Here is a 13,646-nt window from a genome sequence, read left to right on the forward strand (position 1 = left end):
CTGAAAATCCACTACTGTGCCTGAGGCCTTGGCGCTAGTTCAGGAATAGTGACACTTACTGCTTAGCTACAATTCTGGCACATTGTGGATGTTGGCCGATTTTTAGCCTGCAGGTTTTTCAATAAGCACAGCCTTCACACATCACTGCTCTCCTCTCACAGCAGGACAGCTCCTGTTACTTCAGATGGAAAAATGTGACATAAGCAAACTTTAAACACCTGGCTAAAGTCCCAGTCTTAATTTTTTTTTTTTTTTGGCAGAACTGCCAGTCGAGTATCTACGTCACTATTAAAATGTGCATCTTAGCTGAGGTAAAACTATACTTTAAGTGTAGAAAAAGATGACGTTCAGGTATGTCTATGTCTGATCTGAAATTATGTAGTATTCCCTGTTTAAACACTGTGTGAGGCTCCCTACATTACTAGTTTGTTTATTAAATGTACAGTAGACAAGATCAGTGAGCGGAGGACTATCATCTATAACACCTGAAGTCACAGGGGTGTCCAAAATGATGTACAGTTACTTAGGACTGGGCTGATAAAAATCTCTGAGATGTACATGAGCAAACAGCTGCCTTCGGGCTAAACCTTTAAAACTGACCCAAGAAAAAGCAGTTTTGTTGAGGTTCATCAGTGCAGAAGCAGTCTCTCTGCTGGCTCCAACTCTGATCCGTTTTCAATCTCACCAAATGTGAGGCACAAACGACATCATGCACTCCAGCGCACTGTGTGTTTAGCTGCTGGACTAGCGACTAGACATGCTGGCAGGCAGCCAGTTGGGATTTCTGGCCCCATGGGAGTAATGTGTGGTCAGGTTACCTCGAATGTGAGCTTATTCAGGCCGACTCGTTGAGATTGGATGTTCTATATAATGAGCACTTCAGAATCAACGTGTCAATTTAGTATTTATTGCTTTAACATACTGCTAGAACAGAGAGGTTTCCTCTCCAGTATAAATTAATGCACCAATATCTACAGTACTTCAAAATAAACATTATGTACAAAGAGGAAGAAGAGCAAACAATTCTTCCTGTGCAGTATTTGGGGTTAAAAACTGTAAAAAGCAGCATCCATGTATATAAACTTCTGCTCATACAAACAGAATCAAACGTCATTTGCGAACACGTGATTGTATTTGTTCTTGCGTAGCCGTCCAGGAGACACATGTAAACCTCTGATTCTTTCTGGTCTAAGCTCACTTCAAAGCCGTCCTCCTTTTTCCTGGTGAGCAAACACTCCAGGTCCACGTAGAAGGATAAAGACATCTTGTCTGGCTGTTTGTGTGTGTGTTTTCCCGCACTCCCACAGAGGACCAGCTGTGTTAACAGTAGTTGTGAGCAGCTCAGGTGTACTCGCACAGGTGACCGCAGCCGGCAGGGCAGTGAGCGCTGCTTTTGAGCCAGTTCATCATGTGCTCCAGATGTCCACCGTGGCTGCAGCCCTGACACCACACGAACAGTCCCTTCACCACATGGTGACACACGGCGCATACACTGGCACACTGGTGGCACCTGAAGGAGAGACACACGGCAGCTGTCAGAGCTCATTCCTGTCAGTCCGTGAGAAACCAACACTCACGCAGCACATACAAGCTGCAACTCTGGAACCCACCCAGTATACTCACTGGTCCATACTGCCCTATCACTTATAGGTGTTTGGGTTTTTTAGTGGTCTTTATTAAATCAGAATGATGATGATAATAACAGACTTAGGCCAAGCAGGTATTCTTCCTAACCAAAGGAGAAAAAAGAAGCAGTTTTGTTGCTTTAAGACAAGTTTGTAAAACCTTTATTTATACAGATAATATCACTGAAACTCAATGTCTCATTTAAAAGAAAGCCCTGTTCCAGACAAGCATAAGAAAATTACAATTTAAAATAATGAAAATGGTGTTCTTGTTTTTAATATAAATAATAACTTCCAAATTCAGAGGAGCTTGTAGACAAAGGCTTGATATTTACTCCCATTTCCACCTTAACCATTTGATCCCCCAAATATCATACAGGCTGCCTGGACTTATTTTGTAATCTGTAAAATTACAAAATAATTCATCTTTCATGAACCATTCAAATTTTCTCACAATTTGCTCTGCACACAGGGCAAAATCTAGGTGGATTTTTCTGTCTGTGTTCAGACAGTGATACATGGTGAATGTTTTATGTTACCACGATGCACCGAATACCCTGTAAATATCGTCTTTCTAAAACCATTTTCATTTTAATAAACGGTAAGGGAATTATGGTCACTTTAAGACTTCTCCAGGTTGGACACCCCCCGAACACTTATCTGGAAGCGTCCAGGAAGCATCCTTATTAGGTGCTCGAACTTTAAGTCACTCCTTTCAGTGTGGAGGAGTATCAGCTCAACATCCCCTTCTGACCCCACCTTTAAGGATCAAGCTCAGCCACCCTTTGGAGAAAACTGATTTACATCGCTTCTGTCCCCAATGTCATTCTTTCAGTCACCACGCTGAGCTTGTAGCCACAGGTTAAAGTAGCAACAGAGATCTAAAGCTTCACTCTTCACCACAACTGATGCAGCAGATGCGGCACTACACTTGGAAGTCGCTGCACCACTCTCCCCTCACTCATGAACAAGACACTGAGGTATTTAAACCGAGGCCTTAGACTTTGAAGCGCTAATTCTTATTCACACTAGGGCTGCCACGATTAGTCGACTAGTCACGATTACGTCGACTATCAAAATCGTCGACGACTGATTTAATAGTCGACGCGTCGTTTGAAGCTTTGTAAGATCCCAAAAGACGCAGGAATAAGTAGCAGGATTTAAGAGTGTAATAACGGACTGAAACAGAAGATGGCAGCACTGCATGTACAAGGATGCCAGCTGCCGTTAAACCCCGAAGAAGAAGAAGCTGTGTCCCAGAATTCATAGCGCAGCCCAGCTCAGTTTCCAACAATGGCGGCAGCTAGTTAGTTTTAATATTACTCTTATTATTCTTTCTGGGTCACAAAATAAACGTTTAACATATTTTCAGGCGAGAATGTAGCTGTGTAAACCTCAAATATCTGCTCAGTTTATCAGGACACCACATGTTTTCAAAAGCGCTCCGACGTTTTCAGAGACGTCTGTTACCCACTAGCTCGATAGCGAGCCGGGGGCTAGGCTCACTAGCGCCGTGAGAACACCGGACTCCTGGCAAATCGTTTTCAAACCCACCGCTGTCTTTCGCTACTCAGGTTAAACATGATATATAAGTCACTTAGATAACTTAATGTTATTGTTTGGCTTTTTTTTTGTATTTTATTTGTTCCTGAGTAAATCGGTTTGGCTGAGATTAAAGTTATAGTTTTTACACAGCTGAATAAACGTCAAGCAGACAGCTGATTATCAGAAGTGTGAGATGCTCCAGAATTTACTCCGGTGTCCTGTTATATTTTAGATAGCAAGGAGTTTATTAAACTTCACCGAAACAATCTGCAAATTTCATTAAAATTTAATAAACTATCATCTTGTCTTTATTTTTAGTTAGCACAGACCTTAAACACTTAAAGCTGTAAGCTAATGATAGTTATATTAGAGCAGATGCTGCTGGTGCAATAAGCTGTACTTTTACATCCAATGGATGATGATCTGATTAGTCGACTAATCGCAAAAATAATCGGTGACTAGTCGACTATCCAAATAATCGTTTGTGGCAGCCCTAATTCACACCGTTTCACATTTTTCTGCAAAGAGAGCTGGAGGTCATCGTCTGATAAAACCAGAAGAACCACATCATCTGCAAAAAGCAGAGATGGAGGCACCAAAGTGGACAGCAACTAAAAATTCTATTGATGAACTGAATCGGTAACCAGCCAGAGTCCAGTGCTCACTGGGAACAGGTCCAATTAATCCTGACCATACGAACCCAAAACACCATCCCAGAACTATTTCAGCACATACACCTTAATGAAACGGTGCCACAGTGTTCATACCTGTCACAAATCCAGCCCTTGTTGCTCATTGGTCGCTTGCAGTTGCTGCAGTTGATGTGAAGTGTAGTTGATGTCTGGTTCAGGCAAGTGATGGCGCTGCACGTGCTCAGTTTGATGACCTCATTGGACACGTTCCACAACTCGAATCGCTGCAGCAGGTCTATGTAGGACATGTACCAGTGCTCCTGAAACGGAAAAATAAAAGTAACTGCTCAGACTGAAATCCGTGCTGTCACTGTATCGCTAACCTTGGATGTTTTTTAAGCTACAAATACAATTTAAAGTCATATAAAAGGCCTAAATTTCACTTGTTTCTAACATTTAACAAAACAGAGTTGTTGTTTTTTGTTTCACTAACTGACCTGGGTGAGGTCATCGATCTCTTTGCGAATCCGATCCCCCAGAACAATAAGCACCGACACGGCCATCTGCACATCGCCCTGCTCAGCGTAGTAACTCAGCATCTCCCGCACAATGGGGCAGAAGAAGCTGGCGGGCAGATGTGGACTGAAGAGCGGCTGGGAGATGGAGATGAGAGAGAAAGATTCGATGGGTGTCAAACAGGTGACTTCGGCCTCGTTGCCGCTGACGTGCGGGGAGTCGGCCTTGTCCTGCTGAAGGTGCTCCGGAGCGGATAGGTTATCCACGATCTCGTGGCGCAGCTGGAAGGCCTCCTGGGGCAGCGTGTACTCCTGCTCCTCTGTTGAAACGATAGAGGCGCAGATAAGAGACAAAAGGACGCCGAGCAGGAAGACCGTTATAAATAGCAGGCGCTGACATCGGCAACCCCTTACTGAGCAGGCGACGCTGTGACTGACCTGTTTGGTTGTCGTGCTCCATGGAATAGAGGTCATCGTCATCCAACTCGGCATCGCCGAACATATACTCAGGATGGCCCTCGCTGCCTTCCGTCTCCTCGTTTTCTGGAAGAAAATGGAATTGAATGTGATGAGTGTTGGTGTTTATAAGAACTACTAAGAAACCACTTGCCTACATCCTTTGGGTTTGGACCGTACTTCAGACGTGACAAGAATGCTTTGACAGATCATATAATGATGGTCAAAGTCAAACAATACAGAATAATCCTCACTAATAACCTTATTTTTTAATATTCTGTAAATACTGCACCATCATCGCTACAGTGATTTCTTTTGCGTGCCATCGCCACAGACGGCTGTTCAGTGACAAGTCCGGTTGACACAGACACATGCGAACATAACTTTGGTGCCAATTAAACCCACACAGATCTGCCTCTCAAGCGTTCTTAAAGCTCACCTTCATTATTGCTGATGTATGAGTTCCCAGGCTCCAGGTGGATGTTGTCCTGCCTGCTCTCACCTTTACTGCGCTCCAGTCTGCTCTCCGCACCCATCCCTGAACCCAGCTCCTTCAAACTGAAACTAAAAAAAACAAAAAAGCAACAGACACAAACTTTACCTTTCAGTCTATAATCGTACGCATGAATGGAGCACAAAAAACTCTGTTTACCTGTTCATTAAAGGCAAGGTGCCGAGTTTACCGAGGTTGTGGTTGGGACCGGGTGTAGCGAGGTTTGCAGGGTCAGAGAACATTATTCTCAGCATTGTCCATGTAGTGGAAACCTTTGGTTTAAATACAAAAAAAAAGTGATTATTCACGGCAAATATACTACAAATGAGAGTTACTGCAGTAGTATTTCCTAAAGGGGAACACAGCAACAATTTCAGCGTTATGTTACAGATCCAACAGGTTCATTTGTGTTACTTACAGTGTGCTAATATGGCCTAACTTTAAATAATGCAGACAATATGTTCATAAAAGAATGAATGAAACACGACTCAATTACTCTAAGCCAGGAATCGCAAACTCATTTACAAGGCCAGTGAAACTCGCCTTTCCATCAGCATGAAGTTTAACTACATAGTTAAACTCTAAGATAGCTGAATATAAGAAAAGAGGAGAAATTTGTACAATATTTTTACATGACAAAAAAATTCTGCTGTGGTAAATGAAGGAAATGTTAGGATGATTTATAATTGGAAGATATAAATGTGTAGTATTACAGAAAAAAAAAAAATTAATTTCTTTTAAGAGAGATAATATCCAGGTCTTTTGTTTTACTTTTTTTTTTTTTTTTTTTAACTGCAGAAATTTTGCAGTAGATCATTAAAAAAAAACAAAAAATCATCTATTACTTAATTACTTTGGTAAAGCTGAGCTGAAAAGCGTATTAAAAGACAAGTCCAAAATTTATGCCTTCCTCCTTATTTTCCAAAGCTGTCCAGTGTACCGGATTGGAATCTTTGGCGGGTTGATTCTGGCCTCTGAGCCTTATGTTTGACACTCCTGCTCTAACCCCCTTTCTTAAATTATAATCTACTCTGTATTTAATGATGCAGTGAGTGACTGGAACAGTCAGTCTGATCTGAGCTCAAAGGATTAATCTTTAAAAGTCTCAGTGATTAACAACCTTTGGTTCCAGTTTTTTAGATGTAAAAATACAAACGTTTTCTGAATATTCTATGATATTATGAATATTTTTAACAGGAGACTGCTAATCCAATTGTTCAAAATTTAGCATAATCCGCTCTCTTCCAGAGTCATAGTGGGACTGGAGTGAGAGGTGGGGTTACCAGTCCATTGCAGGGTTAACACATGCACACCTATGGCCAACTGGGAACCTTGATGTAACCTCACCTGCATGTTTTCAGTCTGAAAGGGGAGAATATGCAAACTCCACACAGCCAGCTACTCTATCGCCCAATTTACTATGATCTAAAATATTATTTAAAAGGACCAAAGTCTTTTTCACAATGTCGTCCAATACAAGCCGAAGAAAAAAAATCTGTTTTTTCAACACTGATGTTGTTACTGAACAGAAAATATTCAATAGCTTAATATATAAATCTCTTGCATTACACGTCTCATATCACTAACAAACAGCAGTACATAACAGATTTGTTCCTGTGCCGATCGGTCTGACCTGAGGTCTTTTAAGCTCCTGGGCCACCTTGGCGTTGTGATCACATAACTCAGCAAACGGCTTCCCGCTCAGGAGGTAGAGTTGTGCCGTCTTGACAAACCAGTCCATGCGGTGACTGTCCAAGTCCGTCTCAAAGACGCTGAGAGCACTGGACACATGTGCAAACTGTTCTGTCGGGTCGGGTTTCTTGAAGAAAAACATGGGGTAGCGGCGGTCGCCTCCGGGGTACGGCTTTCTGTTGGCATCACTGGTGATTAGACTCTCCTTGGCTGCAAAAGCCAAGTCACCCAGCAGTCCAAAGCACAGGCCCTCTGGGTTAGCCTTGTCCACAGGACGTGTGGCATCCTTGAACATATGCTGGTAGAGCGTACTGTCTTTAGAGCCAGAGAGCAGAAAATGAGGGTCATGCTGGTGTCGCCACACAATTCCAGTAGTCACATCCTTGTGTTCCTCAAAGGTAGCAAAGGGAATAAAAGGTCTGCGGATGTCCCACACATAGATGTTATGGTCCACCATCATGGAACAGGTGGCCAAATGAAACTTTCTCTCAGGTCGCCATTTAACTCGTGCCACTGAAGCAATCGTCTGGACGCAGTAGATCTCCTTGGCTCTGTTAGTGGTCATGTCCCAAACCTTCACCATCTTGTCCCTGCCCCCCGTTGCCAGCCAACCCCTAAAATGAAATGAGGTGAACGGCGACAACTGTGTTAATTCAGGCTTCAAAAAATGGGTCTACTGCTCTACAAGGTTACAAGAAACATGTTAGCAAGGAAAAGCTGAAAATTTTTATTTTGTGTCTCATATTTCTTTTCTTACCTGTCATCAGGATGCCAGTCACAGCAAAACACCGGTCCGGTGTGAGCAGTGAACATTCTTTCATAGCGGTCCGGTCGTCTAATGTCCCACAGCTGCACGTTGCCATTTTCAAAGGATGCGGCAAATGTGAAATAATCCTTCATGCTGAACTGGACGTCCCTTACACTCTCTGACTGACCTAGAAGAAACAGGGGAAGTTAAGGGATGACATCATTACTTCTGATAAGTGAGAAAGACTTCATTACATTAGGTGAACCATAAAAGTGTTATTAGTTCAGTGTCATTAGTCTAAAACTGGAGTTAACTCCTTCTTCATTAAATCACTCTTTTCCTGTAAAGAAAAAAAAAAGTATTTCTTTAATTACATGATTTTATTTTCACCGTTTAGTGAGAAATTCTACATTTTGTATCTCTCTACCACAACTACAGCAATCCAACCCTTTACAGCTCTGAACCACAGACATCAAAGGTGTCAGTATAGAGGGAGTTCTGTAGTGTACGCATTGTAAAGTTCTCACTTCACATATTCTTAACATATTAAGAAGAAACAGCGCTACTGTTTCATGCAAAGACTTACGTTACATTACACATGAAAGAGTTGTTGCAAACTAAATTACCTGAGAAAGTGCTCACAGACTCCTTCTTGCGCAAGTCGAAGCACTTCATGAAGCCATCCTGTGAACCACTTAGCAGCATGTAAACCTCTGTTGGGTGGAAGCACACTTTGTTGACGGTGCGCTTGTGCTCAGTAAATAGCTGGTCCTGCTTGTTGCGAGAGGGTTTCCCCAGATTCCACGTCACCACCGCCCCGTTGGTGGCCGCCGTGGCCAGCAGGTTCTCCTCCATCTGATGCCACATGACATCGGCGCAGCTGAAGTTCAGCGACGGTTTGCGGCCGACGCGGAGATTCAGTTTTTCCACGAACTGCTCCTCCTCGAGTGCGTAGATCTTAAAAATGTTCCGTCCTGCTACAACCACCTGCGTGGCATCACGGCACACGCTGATCGCGTTAGCCGGTGCGTCCAAGTGGCAGAACATGGTTCTGCCACTGATCGCATTGCTGCCAAGAGCTGTGGTGACCCTTGACATTTTTTCCATGTTTCTGTTGCAAAAAATAATAACAATAATAGTAAAGACAATATACTTTGTCCCCGCTATCAGGTCAAACCCAGTTAATGTGACATGAGGCATTAGGTATAGAGCTACAAATACAAACTTACAATAAGGCTGTTAGACTCCACCAGCAGGTGGCACTCAAGCAAAATAATAAGTTAGAGTCATTCAGCACTTTCTAGACTGGGTGGCAGCATGTCACAAATCAATAATAACCTGTGTCATATGTATGTCATCTGTTAGTTAAACATGTGTAACAGCTTATTAATGCAAATATCTAATCAGCCAATGGCAGCAACTCAGTGAACTGAGGCATGTTGTTTTCTTGGAGATGACCAGCTGCAGTTCAAACGGAGCATGAGAATAGGACAGAAAGTGGATTTAAATGACTTTAAATGTGGCATTGTTGGTGGTGCCAGACAGGCTGGTCTGAGCATTTCTGAAACTGCTGACCAGCTGGGATTTTCTAGGGTTTAAAGAGAATGGTCTGAAAAAGAAAAACTACCAAGTGAGTGACTCTCTGGGTGAAAATTACTTGTTGATGTCAGAGGATAATAATCAGAGTGGTCTGAGCTCATAGGAAGGAAACAGTATATGAAATAACAGCCCAACACAACTAGACCATGCGGAAGAGCATCTCTGAATGTACAACACATCGAACCTTGAAGCAGCAGAAGACCACTAACTGTGAGTACCACTGCTGTCATAAAAGAACAGGAAACTGAGGATACAATTCAAATTCAACCAGGTTCACAAAATCAGTCTCAATTTCTGCTTTTACATTTAGATGGTAGGGTCAGAATTTGGCATGGATACACCCTGCCTTGTATCAAAGCTTTAGCCTGGTGATGGAGGTCTAATCGGCGTGGGGGATTTTTTTGGCACACTTTGTCTCCACAGTCACCAAATCTCAGTGTACTAGAGCACCTGTTCAATCCGCAGTGACTCTGTGATGCTATCATGTCAATATGGACCAACATCTCTGAGAAATGTTTTCAGCACCTTCTGACTCTATGCCACTTTTAATTAAAGCACCTCTGAAGTAGAAACGGGTTCCAACCCGATAATAACAAGGTGCACCTAATAAAGTGGCCGGTGAATGTTTATAGAATGCAATGACATTCTGAAATGTTGCAGTGTAGTTACACTACCCGACACGTTATTGCTTTAAGTGCATGCAGTTTCTAAATACTCTTACGTATCCTGCTTTTAGTACAAGCTCACCCTGTGAGTTTGTTTGATCTACTCATCCTCTTACGACTTGTAGCCGCTTGGTGCTCACGTGATTTACTTCACCAAGTAACATAAACACACACTAGCTGGCAATGTGGCTAGTGTTTATGCATACTAACACTTTAACCGTTCACCTTCTTAATGCCACGTGTTGTTGGTGTTTATAGTTACTTCTAAACTTGTCTTTACACATCTATTTGTGACTAGTAATTGGCTTATAGTTTACGCGTCTCCTGCTAAGTTGGCCACAAGCTGCAGAACTCTCTGTACTTTGACCATAAACATGACTGGAATGACATGCTAGTGCTAGCTGGCTAGCACCAGTCGCCGAGCAGGTCTGTAAAGACAAAGCGCAAACGCTACAAGTATTTAAACAGTCTGACAGATAATTTAAAAAGCTATCAGATTAAGAAAATTCACGCGCATAAAGTAAAATACAACAACTTCTAAGAACAAACCTTGTGCTGTGAAGCTCGCCTTCTTGCAGCACCGGAAGTAGTATTTTGTTATCATCTCGCGGGATTTCCGTCTGAAATAACAGAAGCGACCATCACGCGGCAAAAACTTACTACTGAGCAGACGTTAGAAACGATCTGGGTGGGTTTGTTTTTGTGTCATGTGTACTTCAAAATAAAGGTGATATTTTTTGAATCACCGCAATACATTAGGGCGAAAGCAACACTTGTTAAGCTCAATGTTATTTATTTATTTGGCTGTGTGAAATAAATGCTTCTGTGTTTGCAGGTGATGGTGTGAGCTTTCTGCTGTCATGAGCGCTCTGTTTGCGTGTGAGGAGCCAGGCGCATGGAGGAAAGTGTATGAGAAATACTGGGATGTAGTGGAGGCCAAGGCCAAAGTCAAGAAACCTGGGAAGCTGCTGGACCTTGAGCGGTGGTAATCCCCTATTCCACCTTTTTATCCATGTCAGTTGCGATTTAAAGGTCTCCAGAAAGTTGCGAGCGGACCTGAAGTTGGGGTTGTATAGTGGATACCTTCTGACCTGGTTTTACCACCATTTCCTCTTGATGACTGTTAATTTAAAATTGAATGTGCTTTTTTAATTGAATTGAACTTGGATGAGTTGGCTTTGCTTTGACTGTAGGATGAAAGGTACACAGATCCTAATCAGTGTCTGTGTGATCAGGTACCAACAGGAGCTGCCCTCACTGATTTCAAGTCGGCCTGACAAACACGTCTCTCTATCAGAGCTAAAGAAACTGATGGAGTGGAAGCTCACTGTGAGTTATTATTTCTGGACTCCAAATCAAAAATGAAAACTTGACATTCAGGTGTGATTAGAGGTTTACGTCCCTTTATTGTGGGCTTGAATGTCATGGTGATTTGGGGCTTTTAATGATTTCTTTGGACTGTTCTTTTTTCCAGGGTGGAATGATTGCACATAGTACATCATCGTTTATTGACTTAAAAAAAAAAAAGAACATTGTGTACAAGTTTGAAATTATTTTGGATTTTCACTTGCCCACACAGGGTCAGGGTTATACACACACCCCCACTAATATTTGGTTAAATGTCAACCTCAACAAGATGCTTCTGGCATAATTCTGGCTGAATATGTAATCACTCTTCGTGGCAGAATTGGTAGAGTTCATTTAAATTAGTTGGCTTCCTGGCACAGTCCCTGCTTTTTAATTCAGTTTTATTTATAGAGCGCCAAATCACAACAACATTCGCCTTAATGCACTTTATATTGTAAACTAAAGACTCTACAATAATACAAAGAAAACAGAGAGAGCCCCAACCATCATATGATGGTTGGGGCTCTCTCTCTCATCTCCCACTGTTGCATTTTGGCAACAGTGGGAAACAAAAAATTCCTTTTAACAGGAAGAAATCTCTAGCATAAGATAACCTCACCTTTACATACCTCTTGTGCTCTTGTCATTGTCATCAAATAGCTCAATCTTTGCCTTGACTGACCGTAAAACTTTTCTTTAAAAGGCATTTGGCTGGTCCATGTGGGTGGCTACAAATTTCAGTTGAGTTTGAAAGTGCTGACTTTGAGGCAGATCTTGTTTTTTAAAATCATTAAAGATGTATGCTGTACAATCATTATATCCTGGGAAAACAACAGTTCAAAGTAATCATTAAAAATCCAAAATCACCATGACATTTATGCCCATAGTGAGTGTGTGTAAAAGTCTGAGTACTTCTGTATGTTTCCTTAGCACTTGCTTCCTTAACAAGTGCATCTGTTTCACACATTTCACCACATGCACCAGTAATTACTCCTTCAAACACGTAGTATAGCTTTGAAATAGCATGAAGAGTGTTAAAGCACTCTCTTCATCAGATGTGTCCTTGAGTGGCCTGTGGGCTTGTCTGCAGAGAGGGAAGTTCAGGCCGAGGCTGCAGCAGCTGGTGGCTTCCAACAGCGAGGACGAAGTGGAGAAATGTTCCAGAAAGGCCTTCACCCTTCTGCCTGACGTGCAGGCCGCCATCGCAGAGCTCAGCTCCCTGAAAGGAGTCGGTCCAGCCACTGCTTCAGGTCGGCACACCATCTTTTCTGGGATATGAAGACAAACGTATGAAAATTTCTGTGATCCTCTCCAAGTTTACAGAACAGTGCTTGGATTGAGTAGGCTGTAACTCTCTGTACTCTGTGTAGAAAAGTATATGCACTCGATGTTCAGCGTAGCTTGAGGCTGACTGTCCATCTTGTTCCAGCTGTGTTAGCAGCGGGAGCTCCAGAACAGGCTGCGTTCATGTCTGATGAAGCCATGGAGAGCGTACCGGGACTGAAGCCCATCCAGTACACCGCCAAGCACTACACAGTGTACCTGGAAAAGATGACTGAGAGGACCGAAAAACTAAACAGAGGTAATGACACCAAGCTGGTTACGTCGTCATCTGCAGTATAGACACTACTCATTAAAATACCACATTGGCCTGTGTTTAATGTGCCGTTTTAATGCCTTTATTATATATTTGAATGGTCGTGTTATGTAAAAGTGCTTTACCAAAAAGCTTTTGTATTGCCTCTCGCCCCTCAGTGGATCCGCTGCAGGACTGGACGCCCCACAGGCTGGAGCTGTGTTTGTGGGCGATGAGCATTGCCACACAGCTGCAGCTCCAACTTCTAAAGGACATCGATGTGAGGGGGAGCGCAGCGGGGAAGAAGTGCTCCGACAGTGAAGCTGACCAGAGACCAACAAAGAAACTCAAATCTGCATAAAACCGGACATTTTACATGAATGCCGATTTAAAATTTGTAGTTTTTTCCTTTTTCCAAAATGATAATAAAACCTTTTTGTGGTAAAGTGTTGCGGATCGACTAATCCATCACGTGTCTCGGTTAAATAACGTCAAAAGCAGTAGGATGTTGCCACAGTATTGTTCTTTATTTATATTGTTTCTAAATTAAAGCAAAGTACAATGAACAGTACAAAATAAAACAAAATATATTCATATATATACACAATAGAAAATGGTTCCGTTCAGAACATTTAAAAAGTACAATAGATTGTGAAATCATTAATGAGGACTTTGATATAAATTATCCATAGGTAAATTTAGCTGTCCTTCAATTTCCTCTTGACAGAGAGGAAAAAAAATAGCTTCTTCTTG

The 13,646-nt window shown here is 42.3% G+C and overlaps 2 protein-coding genes across 2 annotated transcripts; one reads left to right on the plus strand and one right to left on the minus strand.

Annotated features, from left to right (window-relative positions):
- Window positions 1-1,038: 1,038 nt before the first annotated feature.
- On the minus strand, window positions 1,039-10,553 carry wdr24 (WD repeat domain 24). Its single transcript, XM_085360604.1, has 10 exons — window positions 10,520-10,553; window positions 8,333-8,817; window positions 7,716-7,893; window positions 6,900-7,572; window positions 5,426-5,538; window positions 5,213-5,337; window positions 4,756-4,860; window positions 4,300-4,637; window positions 3,938-4,122; window positions 1,039-1,510 (listed from the first exon to the last, which is right to left on the minus strand). Exons 2-10 carry the CDS (start codon window positions 8,811-8,813, stop codon window positions 1,342-1,344), a joined length of 2,367 nt encoding a protein of 788 aa, XP_085216730.1. The 5' UTR covers window positions 8,814-8,817; window positions 10,520-10,553; the 3' UTR covers window positions 1,039-1,341.
- Window positions 10,554-10,612: 59 nt separating this feature from the next.
- On the plus strand, window positions 10,613-13,254 carry LOC146626484 (uncharacterized). The gene is made up of 6 exons (XM_085360605.1): window positions 10,613-10,658; window positions 10,806-10,955; window positions 11,206-11,299; window positions 12,408-12,567; window positions 12,747-12,899; window positions 13,073-13,254. The coding sequence occupies exons 2-6, from the start codon at window positions 10,831-10,833 to the stop codon at window positions 13,252-13,254; spliced, it is 714 nt and encodes a 237-aa protein (XP_085216731.1). The 5' UTR covers window positions 10,613-10,658; window positions 10,806-10,830.
- Window positions 13,255-13,646: the final 392 nt, after the last annotated feature.

Source organism: Diplotaxodon limnothrissa, linkage group LG8 (assembly GCF_057381915.1).
Source record: "Diplotaxodon limnothrissa isolate DT_005_m linkage group LG8, D_limnothrissa_male_GT1.1, whole genome shotgun sequence".
In the NCBI taxonomy this organism is placed as follows: domain Eukaryota; kingdom Metazoa; phylum Chordata; class Actinopteri; order Cichliformes; family Cichlidae; genus Diplotaxodon; species Diplotaxodon limnothrissa.